The sequence below is a fragment of the Gordionus sp. m RMFG-2023 genome, chromosome 1 (genome assembly GCF_954871325.1).
Source record: "Gordionus sp. m RMFG-2023 chromosome 1, tfGorSpeb1-WG-v2, whole genome shotgun sequence".
Classification (NCBI taxonomy): domain Eukaryota; kingdom Metazoa; phylum Nematomorpha; class Gordioida; order Chordodea; family Parachordodidae; genus Gordionus; species Gordionus sp. m RMFG-2023.
Genome location: NC_088775.1, coordinates 8,540,449 through 8,560,415, shown reverse-complemented (window position 1 = coordinate 8,560,415; position 19,967 = coordinate 8,540,449). Strand labels below are relative to the sequence as shown.

The 19,967-nt window shown below is 30.0% G+C and overlaps 1 protein-coding gene and 1 long non-coding RNA gene across 3 annotated transcripts in view; one reads left to right on the top strand and one right to left on the bottom strand.

Annotated features, from left to right (window-relative positions):
- Nucleotides 1-584, bottom strand: part of LOC135931920 (neurobeachin-like) — a 68,417-nt gene extending 67,833 nt beyond the window's left edge. For both annotated transcript variants that reach the window (XM_065469235.1, XM_065469234.1), the window contains exons 1-2: nt 270-584; nt 121-228 (exon numbers count right to left, since the gene is read on the bottom strand). In XM_065469235.1, coding sequence (XP_065325307.1) covers nt 121-228; nt 270-563 — 402 coding nt within the window. In that variant the 5' untranslated portion in view covers nt 564-584. The remainder of the gene's footprint in view (nt 1-120; nt 229-269) is intronic.
- Nucleotides 585-17,613: 17,029 nt separating this feature from the next.
- Nucleotides 17,614-19,715, top strand: LOC135932047 (uncharacterized). The gene is made up of 3 exons (XR_010573265.1): nt 17,614-18,126; nt 18,618-18,772; nt 19,100-19,715. It is a non-coding gene; the product is annotated as an uncharacterized LOC135932047 (long non-coding RNA).
- The last annotated feature ends 252 nt before the right edge of the window (nt 19,716-19,967 follow it).

Sequence of the window (19,967 nt, the reverse complement as noted above, 5' to 3'; positions counted from 1 at the left end):
TAATTTAAAATGGACAAAAATATGTTAAACATTGGCAATCATGACTTATAACAATTATATGTATAATTTAGTTTATATTATTTGAAACTAATTAAGATAGAAATATTCATAATAAAAAACCTCTATATCTTTGTCAATTAGTGGTAAAATATTCAGAATTTTTATAAGATTTTGTGGATAATCTATAATATAGTTGTTTTCAAAGTCAAAGCTTCCATTTGCTACAAGCTAATAAGATTGTAATAATAATAATTACATGATAAAATTACCAAATTAAGCATATACGGAATTATTTTATTTTTTTCTAATGTATTCTGAGTGATTAATAATTTTATGTAATATTTATTATCATTGGAATTGATAATATTATGAAATAAATTATGTAAATCCTTATCATCTTTTATTTGTACAATCCTGAGTGATTTCTCTATGTCATTATCAGTTATTGACAATCCACTATTAGGCAGATTTTTTTGAGATAAAAGTCTTTGGCATAGCACATTTTCTGATAACTGATGTAAGGTTTTTATATCGTTGGATATGGGACTATTATTATCAATCATGGTATTAAATATATTAATATGAAAAAATATTTCCAGGTGAGATAATAAAATATATACAAATGTTATACTGCTAAGTATAGAATATGCAAATTAAAAAAAATTCCCGAAACGACATAAATATAAAATTTAATTCATTCATTCATTCATTACCACACCAGAAATTGCACGAAGTGCAATTTCATCACCCACCAGGAGTTGTAGCGTGCACCATGTATATTCACTAGTATATAGATCCTATACATGATGTATACCCGTTTTATTATAGTGGACGGTACCACTATGTAGTCAGCTAGCATAGTAAAGAAGAGAGGAGTAAGAAAGAGGGGATCTATTAGTTCCGTTACCGGCAAAATAGTGTTAAGAATTGTAGCTAATATTAATAATAATAATGTACCTGACACCTGGTTAGATTTAAGAGATGGGAAAAAAAAATTTCTTAATGTTTGGTAAGTATATCCTTGGAAGATAACGCAATGTCTATAGAATCCATGTTATTCACTATTATCATTATTATATTGAGCCTGGAGATCGTTATCATTATCAATATTCACGGTTTTAAGATTATCATTGACTTCGTCAAAAATCATAATTCCTAATGCGCCAAAACATAAGTTGTCATTAGACTGGGGATAAGAGATTGGAAATAAGGCAGTGTGAGAAATAGTCTGATACGTCCACGATTCCTGCTCTAGTTTAAACCATATTTAAGCATGTATTGCAGATGTTCCTTTAAATGTTTCTTGTTTTTGCTGAGTGCAAGAAAATCTATAAACGTAAGATTGATCAAGTCCATGTCCTTCAGACATTTTGCCAGCCAGTAGTATTTGGGGATTCTTCGCCTTCCATAATCCGGGGTCAACTCCATGGACGAAAATATCATATTATCTCGTGAATGTCTTAAGCAGTGGCCGAGTAATTCTAATCTCCTCAAAGGAATGAGTCTTTTGATAGGTAGGATGTCGCACCTGTTCCAGAGAGTTGTGTTTGGGGTGTTGTATGGATAGTAAGTTTTAGTGATTCTTCTTAAGCACTTGTTTATGAAGGTCTGGGATGTGTTGATGTTGCTTTTAGTGTCCTGCCATGTTTCCAACCCGTATGTTAAGATGGGTAGAATTAGGGATTTAAAGAGTCTTATTTTTAGGTTCGTAGATATCTGGTTGGACGACCATAATTTAGTTAGCTGATGATATCGGGATCTGGCCTTGTTGGTCCTCGACTTAGTATCCAAAATGGTGGTGCCTAATGACATTATTCTGGTTCCTAGGTACTTAAAATCCGAGACCGTATCCACCACATTATCCTCAAAGTTAAAGGGGTCGCTGTTATATAGAGGGATATTGGATACAATTAACTTTGTCTTTGAGTAGTTGACTTTCAGTCCGTATCCAAAGCAATTTTTGACAAACAATGACAGCAAGTTTCTTAATTTGTACTCAGAGTTAGCTAATATGCATACATCATCGGCATAGCATAGAAAATTTAGAGAGTTGTGTATGTTATTATCATATTGTTGATTCAGATATCGAGGGTTAAGAGCATGTTCTTGTTTGAAGGATTTATTCAGAATATCGTTCATTATTACATTAAATAGCATAGGTGATAAAATGCATCCTTGTTTCAGTCCTCTGTTGGCCTTAAATGGTTGTGATTTTAAGTTCAGATGTTGTGGTATCACGTTATGATTATCGTATATTATTTTTATAAGCGAAATCAGATGTTTATCTATTCCTATGTCCTCCAGTAAGGGCCAGATCTTATGCTGTATGATGGAGTCAAAGGCTTGACTTAGATCAATCATTAGGGCAAATATTGGGGACTTATGCATTCTAGCTTTCTCCAGAATAACCTTAAGCGCCATGGTTAGTTCCGTCGTGTTCCTGCCCTTCCTATATGATGTGATGGCGTTTGAGAGGTTTCCATCGATGATTGGTTTAATCCTGACGGCTATAATATACGTGAACATTTTTAGGGTAACTGGGATCAGTGCAATTCCTCTGTAGTCCTTCAGGCTAGTCGGGTTCTTATTTTTAGGGAAATTAAGTATTATCGATGTCATCCATTCCTCTGGGAAATTGCCAGTATTCCATATCTCATTAAAGAGGGGAAGCAGTAGACTAGCACTTAAATCAGCATCTATCTTCCAAAGTTCCGCAAAAATCCCATCGATTCCGGCTGCTTTATGGGTTTTTAGTCTTTTAATGGCATTGATTATATCTATTCTGTTCAGGTTCCGATTAGGTGGTTGGAAAGGATAGTCACATAATGGTTTAGGCCATCTTGTTCTGTAAAGGTTCATGTAATGGTCTGTCCATATCGCTAATTGTTCCCTGGGGTCCGTTATAATTTTATTATTTTCAATGTGTAATCTTGGTAGAGGATTGGATTTAAAGGTAGTGAGTAACTTAAGAGATTGGAAAGCCTTGTAAATATTATTGTTGTCAAAGCTATATTGTATGGATCTAGATAAGTTGGCAATAAAATATCTTTTATCTGTTCTTATGCAGTGAATTATGTACCTTCTGTGGTGTTTAGTATATTGGTTATAGGAGATATTTGTTGTTAAGTTTTTAATTATCTGTATTGTTGAAGGGGATAGCCATTCTTTACGCTTAATTCGTGGTCTTAAGCATGAATTCATACAGCTTGATAAACTTAGTTTCATATCCTTCCAAGTTATATAAGGATTGATCATGCCATTTTGGGTGTTTCTCCATGTTGTTAGATTGGTGATGAACTCTTCCTTTATAACCGGATCATTCATCTGTGCCAAGTCTTTCCTCATTATGAAGTGTGTAGAGTTAAGGTGGTTATGTTGATTTCGGTTTGGAAAAATGGTATTTTTTATCCTTAGCTCGCATCCTAGTGGGTAATGGTCCGTAAATAAGGTGAAGTTCAGTTTACTGATGACTTTGATGTCCTTCACCCACTTAAATATATTGTTGGAAATTACAAAGAAATCAATTTGTGAGGTAGTGCCAAAAGATGGGCTTTTGTAGGTCATGGTGTGATGGTTAGGATGATTGAAGAAGGTATTTCCTATTTTCAAATTGAAGTGTTCACAGATTTCTATTAGTTTTTTGCCATTAGTGTTCGTACTTTGTACTAGAGTGGCGTTCCCGAGGCAGGTAGAATTGTTAGGCTTCCCAACCGAGGCATTGAAATCGCCAGCTAATATGATACTATCTCGATGAGGTAGTTCTTTTAAGATATTTTCCAGCTCTATGTAAAAAACTTTATTATTATGTGGTGAATAAATATTGAACAGGTGAATTTTCTTGTAACCAATATTTAAGGTAAGACAGCAAATGCGACTGGAAATTGGATTAAAGCTTACATATTTAATTAGTTTGTTATGGATTAAGATTGCTACACCTGCCCAAACATGTTCAGCATTCGAGCTGCAGTATAAGGTGTATTCTAAGAGATTTCTTACTTCCGTTTCTTTCAAGTGAGTTTCTTGTAGAAGGAGGATGTCGTATCGTTGATCGTTTATAGTTTGCCTAAGAATTGTGAGTTTGTCACTTAGCGATCTTATATTTAAGGAAATCATCCTAATACTATGGTCTTTCATTGTATATAAAAAAATATTTCTATGATTATCGTGCGATTCTATATCTTACAGAGAATCCGCCTTGTAAGAATAGCAATCACACACGATGATAAATAGAATATATATAAGAACTGTTTCAAAACTATTTCAAAAAAGATACAATTAATATATATATATAAATGGTATCTAAATTAAATGATTATAGTAATTATATGATTATAGTAAATGATAATAGATTAAATGAGTATTTGAGTAAGTTTCATATAGTAGTTTAGGATAGGATAAAAGGTTTTTGTTCATAAAATTTAATTAAATCTTATTATATATAAAATATAAAGTCTAAATATAATCATTTTATTAACCCATGATATTATATTAATACTTGAAAAATGGTGCACATACTAAAATATTTTTTTAAACTCATAATAATTATTATTGAATATTGTAATATATTTTATATAATAAAAAGCTACCAGGCGTAAGATAATTTTATATTAAAATTACAAAAACATCTCTGAAATAATAACCCTGCATAGGGTGATGGAAAATGACGTATATGGTTCTTGATGACCCTGAAATTAAATTCTCAATATCTATTCACATAATGTGTTGTTAAATCGTTTTGAGATGATTTTTAAAAACGGCTAACTTAATATTTAGTCTGGAATAATATTACGCAAGTCTGAAGATTTTGTTTGTAGAAGGAACAAAGGTATAGACATCTATTAGCGAAATCATGGCTTAAGGAATATTTATTTGGCTAAAATATTGAGATAACAACCGTTTAACAACACTTTGTTGTGGCTAATAAACATGACAGATTTTTAGGTCAATTTGTTTACTTCTGTTTTTGGATTTTGTTTAAAATAATGAACTTATTTTAAGATCCTTTAATAATTTTAGCCAACTCATAATAATTTCCAGCCTAAACTTTAAAGGAGCATCTTATTGCACCTAATCTGGGGAGGTACATGATAATAGGTGGAGTCTTGAAGCGATTGATATTTGGGCTTCTGATATTGATAATTATTGTATCGTAACGTAATGTTTCCAATTTATTGTACCTACTTCCATTTGGTCTTTACATCTATTTCCAGCTTCTACATAACAAGATATACACAGGATGCAAACCCCTCCTCCTAAAATTCACCAACTTTGGTGGCGATATTACTACATTTTGAATTACGCATTTTTAATTAAGCACTCCCTTCATATATTTTAAATTATCAATACTCTATTACTAACTATTAAAAAAAGCCACCGTAAAGGAGTTATTATTTAGAACATAAATATTTAAAACCCCCTTTATATATAATGAATGCGATGTATCATTATGGTATATTATTTGGCATAAATATAAGCTTGCCGATAGGATGTCTAATCCTTTAAAATTACATTTTAAAAGATATCAGAAAATTATACATAAATAAGTTTTTTGAAAAATAATAACTATGTTTGTATACAATAAATAAATTTGGTCAATGTTTAACGATATCATTGTATTATATTATAGTATGTCTATAATAATAATATTAAATAATATTTTAAAGCAATATATTTTGTTTTATATACTTTAAAATTTAAAAGAACCCCCACACCTCCCTAATAAATTTAGCCTACCTCTAGCCTACCCCTCTTAATTGCCTACCCCATACCCCCTTCAACAAAATTGGAAGCAGTTTTTACCTATTACACTCATGTAAACGCTAGCTATTTCTTACAAAGCGTTAACTAAGTCAAAATTTAGAACAACTTAATAATCCAAAAGACAGTGTCAATTGGTCAGCCTTTTTAAAATTAGTGGAAAAAGATAAGGCTACAAAAGGCAAAAAATTATAGGAAAGTGATATTTGAGAAATTTGAATGATAGTAAATATATGTGCTAAAATATTAGTTTTTTGCCCTAAGAAAGTAGAGAAGATTCGGAAATTAAATTTCTTTTATGTCAAACTTATATAATTGATATTTGTTAATATTTGGTACAATATCACAATAAGAAAGTTGATATACAAATAAACCCTACTCACTTCATTCATCGGTCTATATTGAAGAAAGAAAGTCAAAATTTACTGCCTATGTGTCTATTATGACTCATTTATTTAGTTATCTGCTCATCATTTTCATTCATTTTATATTATCAATCTCAAATAGTTGTTGATGACTTAAATGAGCTCAATTGAAATAAATTAACATTTATGCCTTATATGTGTATTGCATAATATGTAAATTATTAAAGGAATTCAATTTAATCGAAAATAAAAAAAAATAATAAATTCCATCTCATCTTGTAAGTCGCAGGTAGAGTTGAAGGAGTCACAAAATTTTCTTGGGTGCCTTTTTTATAAATTTCTATTATTCTATCTTTTAAAATTATATTTAAAAAAATATATTGTTAATTAAATTTGATTATATAAATTACTTCACTATTTAAATAAAAATTAAGCTCTAAACATTGATGTGACTAATTATAAATATATGAAGTTTCTAAGTAAAAACAATTTGATTGAATCATTCAAGTTTGTAAATACCTTGAGTTAAATGAATTCTTTTTAGTAAGAAGCTTACTTCGGTTAGCCCATTTGGTGTCCTTCCCAAAAAGTTACCTATTTTTTTAAAAATAACTAGAGCGTTCGGTGCAAAAGTGGATAGAATTCCAGCTTTTATTAAATAGAACATAGGAGTAGCTAGGAGGGGGGGGGGGGGTAAAGAGAAATCCCCCCTTCAGAAATTTATCCCTTTTTGTGAATATCATTTTAAACTAATAAAAAATATCCCCCTTAGTCCCTCCCCCCTCCACTACCTTATCCCAAAAAATAAAATGTATGCATATATCTTAAACAATAATTTGAAAGAAAGAATGTAAAAGTTGATATTTATTTTAACTAAAACTATTCGTCATAATTTTTACATTTTTGAAAAAAAACATTTATATATAAAAAAAGTGAACCAAAAATGTTTTTAAAGAAATGGAATATAAGCCAAAGATAAGTCTTAAGACAAAAGTGAATTGTATTATAATTATATTAATAGATCCATAAAATTACTAAATAATATAATATATCAAATATAATTTTTTATAAAGTGAGTAATTTTAATTTATTTATCCTAATAAAAGTAAAATATAATTATAAATTTATTGATAAAATTAAATCATAAATTAAATAAAAAAAATTAAAGCGCAAACAGTGGAATATTAAATGTCGTAGATTTACAGTATATCTAATTTTATCAATTATCATATGACAATCAAATAATTTTTACAAATATAGCGAATTATATATTTTACAGAAAACTATAAAATATTCAGAAAATATCTTTTAAAGACATTGTGGGATGAATAATTTGAAGATTAATTTTTAATATTATTTTTATTTAAAATAAATAGATGGTATTAAATAATTGAATGCAAATTGTTGCTATATTTATTATCTAGAGTATTGATTAGTAAAATTTGTTAAAATATTAACTGTAATATATTCTCTAACTGTCAAATATGTCTCTAAGAATGGAATTTTACCTAGTATAATTATTCTATATAATAGAGGAATATCAACTATATGTCTACTTACCTTTTATAAATAAATTTCTATACTTGTTTGGATAAATTATTACCATGCTTTATTAATGTATAAACAAGTAATTTATTATATTTTATATAAACTAATAAAAATATATTTCATACCGGCCAAAGGCCGGGCAAATGCGGGCCGAAGTCCCACCCCAAATGGGGTCTAAGGGCGAAGTCCCAAAAAATTTTTAATTCGCCCCCCCCTCCCCTTTAGGAAAATCCCGGCTACGCCTATGCACTAGAATAATATATTTAATTTAGGAAACGTTAATTTTCTAGCTTCCACATCTATTAGGGTTACTAATTTTATTTGATCTTTAAGTTAAATAGTACTAAGCATGAGCAGTATCTTCATGAGAGAAAAAATATATGGAAACAGGTAAATATCCCCCTTTCCCTATTATCTATACAATATGCCCACGTCTAAATGACAGGACATTCGCTGGGAACACACCCCCTCGAAAACCTATACCTACCGCCTTTCGCCACCTTTTTCATGTCCTATTACATACTGAGTTTATAACTATAACGTCCTAAATATCAAACTCCTAACTGCATAAAAATGATTCATATACTATTTATTAATATCACATTTTTAGAAATTAATAAAATTGTAATATATTTCAATTAGGAAATTAAATTGTAATATATTTCAATTAGGAAATTAAATTGTAATATATTTCAATTAGGAAATTAAATTGTAATATATTTCAATTAGGAAATTATTATAAAGAATAGTTGTTTCTCTTGTAGTATTTACAAAGGTAAACATTATAAAAGAAATGGAAATTTAAAAATATATTGCTTTTGTTACATATGTCGCCTTTAATTGAATATTTATAATTTTTAATAATGTTGAACATATAAAAATATATGATAAAAGTAGAGCAAAAGACTTTCTACAAATTATAATAAGGGACTAGTAAATCCAGATCTTATCAAATATTATTTTAAAAGTAAATTATATTGTAAATTGCTTAAATATATTCCAGTTTAATTAAATATATATTTCTAAAAATTGTATAAAACATATAATTGAGATGAGACAATATTTTAGATGTCAGAGCAAATTCTGTTATAACATCCTCAGTTAAAAATAACAAATAATAAAATGTCAAATGCCAATTTATTGTAATTTAAAAAAAATATATATTTCCAAAAAAGTATAAATTATAAATTTAAGAGATGGGATAATATTTTTCTTAACTGACATTTGTCAGAATAAAATAAACGATGCTCATATATAATTATCGTATCAATTAATGGATTTAAAAAGATTATAATTATCTCATTTATAATTACAATTCATAGTATATTATAACAACTAAAAAACTAGCCCCAAAAACTAATACTTTCCCCCCCCCTCCCCCGCAAATCAATACCTTCCCCTAAAATCAATATCTACCCCTCCTTCCAACACCCAGAATATTTTAAAAGTATTTGCCCCCCACCTTCTAGTGAAAAATTTCCCCAGTTGAGAAAAAAATATATTCATCTTATACCAAAAACCTATTCTTTGTAGTAACCGGATCTCTCTAAAATATATAGAACTGTATTTTATAAAATTGTTGTTGGATAATGTTGATATTAAATGATTTATATTAGAATTAGCCCTATGTCTAGGTATCAAGTGAAGATTAAATGTTAGTAGCTTTCGAGTGAAGATAGAAGGTTAGTATTTTACTCATTTTTTCGAAAATGAACTTCAATTGGATTCTAAGATGATGTTTACTTAATTCACATTTATGGCCTAGGTTTTTTTTGAAGGAATAATTTGACATCTCCATTTATTGATACATAGCTCACCTGTTAAAAAAAATAGAAAGGGTATGTGCTCTGTTGATTGAAGGTATGAATTATATAACCCAATTGGAAACAAAGGATCAACTGATATAACTTATCACATACACTCTGCTGTCTGGGTAAAATGCTGATTAAGATCTGGTCAAATTCGGAATAAGTAGTTTTTACGGGAGTCAGAGTTGGTGCATAAATATTGAGATTATTACTAGTGAAACTATGAAATAAAATAAATAAATTGTATATGTTATCTTAAATTATATTTTATTTTCAAAACTTTTATTCCACTCTAGAAATTCTCTATACGATGCATTCCTATCTAAGTCCATAGAGTATTTTTAGCAAAATAAATAGGCCTATCACATCAATTTTGTGAAATCTTTTCCGAGAAATGTATTATCGCGTATATACAGTGAACGTATCACCCGAATTCGAAAATCTGCGTATGCATTAATGCGAATATATTACTGTTCGAATGCATTATAGTAAAGGTATTACAGCAAATACATTATCGCGATTGCATTAGAAGATATATTACAGTAAAAATAATACCATCAATGTTTTATCGCGTGAAAATAACTGCGATTGCATTAGAGTGAACATATTGGGAAATATCGCGATGAATTCTAGCAAACGTACATGTATATATTACAGTAAAAATATTTTCCCGAATCATTAAATCGAAAATATTACTATGACAGTATTATAGCGAGTGTATTACATCGAATACAATATAGCAAATCGCGTAAATATCACCGCGAAGGCAAAAAGGATTTATTTATAAGTTTATTTACATTTGTAAATAATGGATATAATTAATATAAAGCTATAATTTGCTACGTACTTTTTTTTATTTTATACTAAAAAGTTAATCAATTAATATATTTATATTTGTATTCAAAACTATAGTTTTGTTACTAAGGGAGTGCCGATGTAACTTGTGAAAGTGATCTATGAGATTTAGAAATCTCACACCATCAAAATCCCACGGATGGGTTGTAAGATTTTGATTTAAATGGCCCCCAATGTTTTTAAAGCGATGAATCTGTAAAAATTTTCATACAATGTTAAATAATTTATAATATCGAGACATTAATAATATAAAACCTAACTATTTAATAATTATGATCTATGTCTTAGATTAATATTTTAATAATACTTTCAAGAAATATTTTGTTCCATTTCAAGAGCTCATCTTTATTTTTTTAAGATTATTAAATCGAATAATGAGAGATTTAAAATAAAGAAACATCATTAAAGTTAAGGATATAATAAAATTTCTCTTTATATATATATATAAAAATTTAGTTTCATATTATAATCAAATAATCGATTTAATTATATACAAAATGCTTGTAATAGTCTATATCACCTACCCTAAAAATGTGGATTCAAATCCGTGTAAGTCGAAATTTTTTTTTAAAATTGTAATCTGAATGTTTTGCTTTTAAAAAAACTTAATTAGGTATAATATCTAAAAACCGATGCCGCCTATTTATAGTCTGTATTTTATATTTTTAGTCTGTATTTTATCATACTAAAAAGTGCCTAAGATGATAAGGTTCAGATTATTGATAGACTTTAATCAATAATCATGAGTGTTATCTTGGCAATATAAGAATATTACATATGTAATAATTGGAAATTATAGCTTATTAATATTAAGGAAGAGAAAAGATTCTTACTAATCAAATTTATACAATATAAAATTTATAAAATAATATTGTAAATCAAGTTTAAAATTCGTAACTAGTTAAAATGGGGATAATTTATTTTGAAGTGTAATCGATGGTTTTTCTTCGGTTTATATTCATTTATTCACTCTGGTAATTTGTTCTACGAAAAATATATTAATATTTTACATCTATTTTTATTTTCCTATATTCTTTTTTTTACTAATTGGCGCAAATCAAAAACAATTTTACAAATACTCACAATAAAAATATATGGAAGAAAAAAAATCATTTTTTTCTCTTTTTATTCTATTACTACATAAAACATAGATTGATTAATAGTAATAACATGACGACATAATCTCAATTGCGACAAAAAAAATAAAATAATATTGATAAAAATAGTTATAGCGCTAATAAGAAAACCACATATTAAAAAAAGTTTGATTATATAATTCTTTACAAAAATCTCTTGTCCTCTCCCAGCACAAATTCGAGTTCCGAGTCAGATACGGTATACTCCAACCAATCTATAACTTCTTCCGTCAGATAGGTGATCGACAACTCTTCTCCCGACCAATTATCTTCAGTATCCGTCACGGCTTTGAGATGCCATGGACGTCCATGCCACCTGTTCGGATCTCGCCTGGGGACTCGTGTTCTCCAGTCATTCCACGAAAGCCTGACTTTGATGCTTTCAGCCTTTCCGCCTTCTCGGCTATTTCACTCTCTAACACATAATTTCCTGTCATTCCCCGAACGCCCGAAATTGATGCTCATGGTCCCTCATCATTTCCCCTCCTTTAGGGACATCGGCTTATAAAGTGTTCCTCTTTCCCGCAATGGTAGCACCGACTGGGTTCAACATGTTTGCATTCCTGGCCGCCTCCACCAGTGTCTGTCTTTGTCTTATGATATATTATATCTCTAAATCTTCGAATATCCAGCTGAACTTATATGCAACCTAAATTTGAGGCTTAATAGTATGTAACTTTTATATATTTACCTTAATTCCCCTTTCAATTCTGACTAATAATATTTATATTCGAAATTAGATTCTAATTTGCAATTCAGACTTAACCATACTATTATAATTTACAATTTTCTTTAATATATATTATTCTTACAATTCAGCCCCTCTCGCTTTTATAACTTACTTATGTACTCCTACTCTATTTTTTCTCTTTTCTTTTTTTTACCACGTAATTTATATCCTAATTAAATTTCAAACCCTTATAACCTAACTCATGAGTAATTATCAAAAATAATATTTTCTTTACCTTTTCATATCATTATATTAGAATATATTAAAAGTTTTTCATATCTATCCCTTTTTCTTCTTTTTTTATACCAACTTAATTTTCTAAAAAAATTATTTTCCATGTCTCTTTTATACTTTTTTACCCTAACCCTAACCGTATTTCACGATATTTAACAATTTAATACGTTACTCACAACCCCTAAAGATAATTTCCTAATGCGACGCTTAGCCAATTCCTTAACTTAAAGATCTGACACACGGGTAAACGAATTCCTTGATTAACTAATTCTTCAAAGAAGAAAAAAATGGATTGCTGTGAAATAATGTTCTAATATATTCTAATATAAAGATATGAAAAGGTAAAGAAAATATTTTTTTTGATCATTACTTATGAGTTATGTTATAAGGATTTGAAATTTAATTAGGATATAAATTATGTGTAAAAAATGAGAAAAAGAAAAAGGTAAAAGAGAGTAGTAGGGAAGTAATTTATAAGAGTGAGAGGGGCTGAATTGTAAATTAGAATAATATAAATTAAAGAAAATTGTAAATTAGAATATTATGGTGAAGCTTGAATTGTAAAAGAATAGATTATTTCGCATATAAATCGTATTGTATAAGTCAGAATTGAAAGGGGAGTTAAGGTAAATATATAAAAGTTATATATTATTAAGGCTCAAATTTAGGTTGGATATGAGTCGCAGCTGGATATACGAATATTTCGAGATACATTTTATCATAAGACCAAGGCAGACACCGGATCGTTGTGGGCGGCCAGGAATGCAAACTAGAAGAATGCCCCAGCCCCAGATAGAACACCGTCGGTGCTACCATTGCGGGAAAGAGGGGCACGTTATAAGCCGATGTCCCCAAAAGAGGGAAAATGATGAGGGACCTAGAGCATCGATGTCGGGCATTCGGAGAATGACAGGAAACCATGCGTCAGCGAGTAAATAGCCGAGAAAGCAGAAAGGCCTAAAGCATCAACGTCAGACTTTCGTAGAATGACTGGAGAACACGAGTCCCCAGGCGAGATCCGAAGAGGTGGCATGGATACCCGGGAGGAACAAGAGTCGGGTGGAGTAGCCAAAGGGGACCCATAATTGGAGAGAGGAATATGGGATGACCCCACACCCGCAAGATTGGATCAAGAGGGATGAGTGAAATTGATAATTGATCGGGAAAAGAGTTGTCGGCCACCTATCTAACGGAAGAAGTTGTAGATTGGTTGGAGTATGCCGTATCTGACTCAGAACTCGAGTTGGCGCTGTGGGTGGACAAGGGATTTTTGTAAAGGAAGAGTTGTGGTGAAAGAGAGATTTTATAAATATATAGTATATAAAGAAATAATTATTTAATCAAATTTTTTCAATGTGTTGTTTTCTTATTAGCGCTATAACTATTTTTATCCATATTATTTTGTTTATTTATTTTTTTGTCGCAATTGAGATTATGTTGTCATGTCATTTATATTTATTTGTGATAATATATATTAAAAGAGAAGAAAAAAATGAAATAAAGATAATTATTTTTCTTCCAAATATTTGTATAATTGTTTTTTGGTGGCGAAAAAATTGCAATATGAGTCGAGGCGAAGCTGTTAAGAGTGAAAAAGAGGGGTTCTCTAAGAAAAAAAGAAAAAAAGGGATGCGTAAATATGCTATGGAAGGGGGTAGTACATGATCCTTGTTCCAGAGTGATTTGAAATGGAGAAGAATTCTTATGTTGTTTGATACGGGAACAGCTTTAGGGATACAATAGGTGTCAGAGCATTTGGCAGGGTAGAATGATTGAGAGTGAGGAGTTTAGATATTAGCAATTCGATGGAACACAGTTGGCAGCCATGGGTAGAGTGAAAATTGATGCTACATTGAATGAGATGACTGAGGTTGGATTTATGGATTTAAATTGAAATATAGAAGCTGTGTTAGGGTGAGACTGGATTACGAGAATTGGTTCATTGTATAGTGGGAGTCTTGCTGGAGTGTATTTGTGCCATATCGCGTGAAAATAACCGCGATTGCATTAGAGTGAACATATTGGGAAATATCGCGATGAATTCTAGCGAATGTACACGTATATATTACAGTAAAAAAATTTTCCCGAATCATTAAATCGAAAATATTACTATGACAGTATTATAGCGAGTGTATTACCTCGAATACATTATAGCGAATGCAAAATCGCGTAAATATCACCGCGAAGGCAAAAGGGATTTATTTATAAGTTTATTTACATTTGATAAATAATGGATATAATTAATATAAAGCTATAATTTGCTACGTACATTTTTTTTATTTTATACTAAGAAGTTAATCAATTAATATATTTATATTTTTATTCAAAACTATAGTTTTGTTACTAAGGAGTGCCGATGTAACGTGTGAAAGAGATCTATGAGATTTAGAAATCTCACGCCATCAAAATCCCACGGATGGGTTGTGTTGATTTAAATGGCCCCCAATGTTTTTAAAGCGATAAATCTGTAAAAATTTTCATAAAATGTTAAATAACTTATAATATCGAGACATTAATAATATAAAACCTAACTGTTTAATAATATTAATTTATGTCTTAGATTAATATTTTAATAATGCTTTCAAGAAATATTTTGTTTCATTTCAAGAGCTCATCTTTATTTTTTTAAGATTATTAAATCGAATAATGAGAGATTTAAAATAAAAAAACATCATTAAAGTTAAGGATATAATAAAATTTCTCTTTATATATATATATATAAATTTAGTTTCATATTATAATCAAATAATCGAATAAATTATATACAAAATGCTTGTAATAGTCTATATTGGTAATAGGAAAAAAAATCCCTGAAAAAAACCCCGGAAAATAAACTCCCATAAAAACCCCCGGAAAATAAACCCCCCGGAAAATAAACCCCCAGGAAAAAAAACCCCCAGGAAAAAAAATCCCCGAAAAATAAACCCCCAGGAAAAAACCCCCAGGAAAAAACCCCCAGTAAATAAAACCCCCGAAAAAAACCCCCAGGAAATAAAACCCCCGGAAAAACAACCCCCAGGAAATAAAACCCCCGGAAAAAACCCCCAGGAAATAAAACCCCCAGTAAAAAAAACCCTTGAGATTATTTTTATACACTCTCATATTTAAGTATAATCTAGCAATAATTTATATTGAATTGGTATTTAGACAATTGATTGTTCAGCAACTAGTTAAATGAACAGATATTAAAATGTATTATGATCATTAAGTTCTAAAATGTATTTTTCAAAAGAATAAAAAATGTTTATAAATTAAAAACGCTATAATTGGTATTTAGACAATTACAAGTTAATAATTTGTTAAAAATATTATTGTTCAGCAACTAGTTAAATGAACAGATATTAAAATGTATTATGATCATTATGTTAAAAATTCAGAAGCTGGGTCTGGAAAGCGAATACAGGACCGATGAAACTCTAAGTTTTTTTTGTGGCATGATGGACGGCTTAGCATTCGTTCCGTTATGTGATATGGGCAATGCAATGACATTCCTGAGATCTGTTACTCCGAGCAATGGTAAGGATATTCTTGATTATTTCGATAAAAATTATGTCAATGGAGTATCAAGGGAGGTCATAAGAAGCAATTCTCAATCCCAAACACGTCGAATTGAGCCTCGATTTCCTCCAGAAACCTGGAACGTTAATCAGAGCACTCTCTCAGATGAAAAACGAACAAATAATCAATGCGAAAGTTGGAATCATCGTTTTTCTAATCTGGTTGGGAATAAACACCCATCAATCTGGGTACTCATTAAAAGAATGTGCGAGGTGGCTGCCGATGAAACCAAACTTGAAAGATGGCGCTTAGGTAGTTGGACATCGAAAACAAAATCGCAGAGTTCTAACAAACAGATTCGGCTAAAGAAACTTTGCGAAGAATACCGTGATAGGGTTCGAAGCCTTCCAGATTTTATAAGAGCGATTACATTCAATATTCGATGTCAACTTATATAATTATTATTATAAATTATAAAATTTGTATATACATAATCATGATTTACCAATAAAATAAACATTTCTTATTTCTAAGTTTTATCAAATTTAGTCTATTTAATATCATATTTAAAGATGGTATTGTATTTTTACTGTAGCAAATTTTTTTTACAATACATAGTTATTTTACTGAGTCATTTTTTCCCAGTACCAATTTAAACATCAGTTTTTCTTATTTAAGCATTTTTTTATGGAGAGTAGGCCAAATAAAAATATACTTATATTATTAGGTGTTAAGTAAATTCTATAAAAATGAAAAAAAGATCTTGGGGAATTTTTTTCCGGGGGTTTTTTTTTCCTGGGGGTTTATTTTTCGGGGGTTTTTTTCCTGGGGGTTTATTTTCCGGGGGGTTAATTTTCCTGGTTTTTTTACCGGGGGTTTATTTTCCGGGGTTTTTTTCCGGGATTCGTCTATATTACCTACCCTAAAAATGTGGATTCAAATCCGTGTAAGTCAAAATTTTTTTTTAAAATTGTAAATCTGTATGTTTTGTTTTTTAAAAAATTTAATTAGGTATAATATCTAAAAACCGATGCCGCCTATTTATAGTCTGTATTTTATATTTTTAGTCTGTATTTTATCACACTAAAAAGTGCCTAGGATGATAAGGTTCAGATTATAGATAGGCTTTAATCAATAATCATGGGTGTTATCTTGGCAATATAAGAATATTATATATGTAATAATTGGAAATTATAGCTTAGTAATATTAAGGAAGAGAAAAGATTCTTACTAATAAAATTTATTCAATATGAAATTTATAAAATAATATTGTAAATCAAGTTTATAAATCGTACACTAGTTAAAATGGGGATAATTTATTTTGAAATGTAATCGGTGGTTTTTCTTCGGTTTATATTCATTTATTCACTCTGGTAATTTGTTCTACGAAAAATATATTAATATTTTACATTTATTTTTATTTTCCTATATTCTTTTTTTTACTAATTGGCGCAAATCAAAAACAATTTTACAAATACTCACAATAAAAATATATGGAAGAAAAAAAATCGTTTTTTTCTCTTTTTATTCTATTACTACATAAAACATAGATTGATTAATAGTAATAACATGACGACATAATCTCAATTGCGACAAAAAAAATAAAATAATATTGATAAAAATAGTTATAGCGCTAATAAGAAAACCACATATTAAAAAAAATTTGATTATATAATTCTTTACAAAAATCTCTTGTCCTCTCCCAGCACAAATTCGAGTTCCGAGTCAGATACGGTATACTCCAACCAATCTATAACTTCTTCCGTCAGATAGGTGACCGACAACTCTTCTCCCGACCAATTATCTTCAGTATCCGTCACGGCTTTGAGATGCCATGGACGTCCATGCCACCTCTTCGGATCTCGCCTGAGGACTCGTGTTCTCCAGTCATTCCACGAAAGCCTGACTGTGATGCTTTCAGCCTTTCGGCCTTCTCGGCTATTTCACTCTCTGACGCATAATTTCCTGTCATTCCCCGAACGCCCGAAATTGATGCTAATGGTCCCTCATTATTTCCCCTCCTTTGGGGACATCGGCTTATAACGTGTTTCTCTTTCCCGCAATTATAGCACCGACTGGGTTCAACGTGTTTGCATTCCTGGCCGCCTCCACCAGTGTCTGTCTTTGTTTTATGATATATTATATCTCTAAATCTTCAAATATCCAGCTGAACTTATATGCAACCTAAATTTGAGGTTTAATAATATGTAACTTTTATATATTTACCTTAATACCCCTTTCAATTTTGACTTATAATATTTATATTCGAAATTAGATTCTAATTTACAATTCAGACTTAACCATACTATTATAATTTACAATTTTCTTTAATATATATTATTCTTACAATTCAGCCCCTCTCGCTTTTATAACTTACTTATGTACTCCTACTCTATTTTTTCTCTTTTCTTTTTTTTACCACGTAATTTATATCCTAATTAAATTTCAAACCCTTATAACCTAACTCATGAGTAATTATCAAAAATAATATTTTCTTTACCTTTTCATGTCTTTATATTAGAATATATTAAAAGTTTTTCATATCTATCCCTTTTTCTTCTTTTTTTATACCAACTTAATTTTCTAAAAAAATTATTTTCCATGTCTCTTTTATACTTTTTTACCCTAACCCTAACCGTTTTTCACGGTATTTAACTATTTAATACGTTATTCACAACCCCTAAAGATAATTTCCTAATGCGACGCTTAACCAATTCCTTAACTTAAAGATCTGACCGGGTAAACGAATTCCTTGATTAACTAATTCCTCAAAAAAAGAAGAAAAAAATGGATTGCTGTGAAATAATGTTCTAATATATTCTAATATAAAGATATGAAAAGGTAAAGAAAATATTTTTTTTGATCATTACTTATGAGTTATGTTATAAGGATTTGAAATTTAATTAGGATATAAATTATGTGTAAAAAAAGAGAAAAAGAAAAAGGTAAAAGAGAGTAGTAGGGAAGTAATTTATAAGAATGAGAGGGGCTGAATTGTAAATTAGAATAATATAAATTAAAGAAAATTGTAAATTAGAATATTATGGTGAAGCTTGAATTGTAAAAGAATAGATTATTTCGCATATAAATCGTATTGTATAAGTCAGAATTGAAAGGGGAGTTAAGGTAAATATATAAAAGTTATATATTATTAAGGCTCAAATTTAGGTTGGATATGAGTCGCAGCTGGATATTCGAATATTTCGAGATACATTTTATCATTAGACCAAGGCAGACACCGGATCGTTGTGGACGGCCAGGAATGCAAACTAGAAGAATTCCCCAGCACCAGGTAGAACCCGGTCGGTGCTACCATTGCGGGTGAGTGTCACGTTATAAGCCGATGTCCCCAAAAGAGGACAAATGATGAGGGACCTAGAGAATCGATGTCGGGCGTTCGGAGAATGACAGGAAACCATGCGCCAGCGAGTAAATAGCCGAGAAAGCAGAAAGGCCTAAAGCATCAACGTCAGACATTGGTGGAATGACTGGAGAACACGAGTCTCCAGGCGAGATCCCAAGAGGTGGCATGGATACCCGGGAAGTCGGGTGGAATAGATAAGGGGGACCCATAAGTGGAAAGAGGAATATGGGATGACCCCACACCCGCTGGATTGGGTCAAGAGGGATGAGTGAAATTGATAATTGATCGGGAGAAGAGTTGTCGGCCACCTATCTGACGGAAGAAGTTGTAGATTGGTTGGAGTATGCCGTATCTGACTCAGAACTCGAGTTGGCGATGTGGGAAGACAAGGAAATTTTGTAAAGGAAGAGTTGTGGTAAAAGAGAGATTTTATAAATATATAGTATATAAAGAAATAATTATTTAATCAAATTTTTTGAATATGTTGTTTTCTTATTAGCGCTATAACTATTTTTATCCATATTATTTTGTTTATTTATTTTTTTGTAGCAATTGAGATTATGTTGTCATGTCATTTATATTTATTTGTGATAATATATATTAAAAGAGAAGAAAAAAATGAAATAAAGATAATTATTTTTCTTCCAAATATTTGTATAATTATTTTTTGGT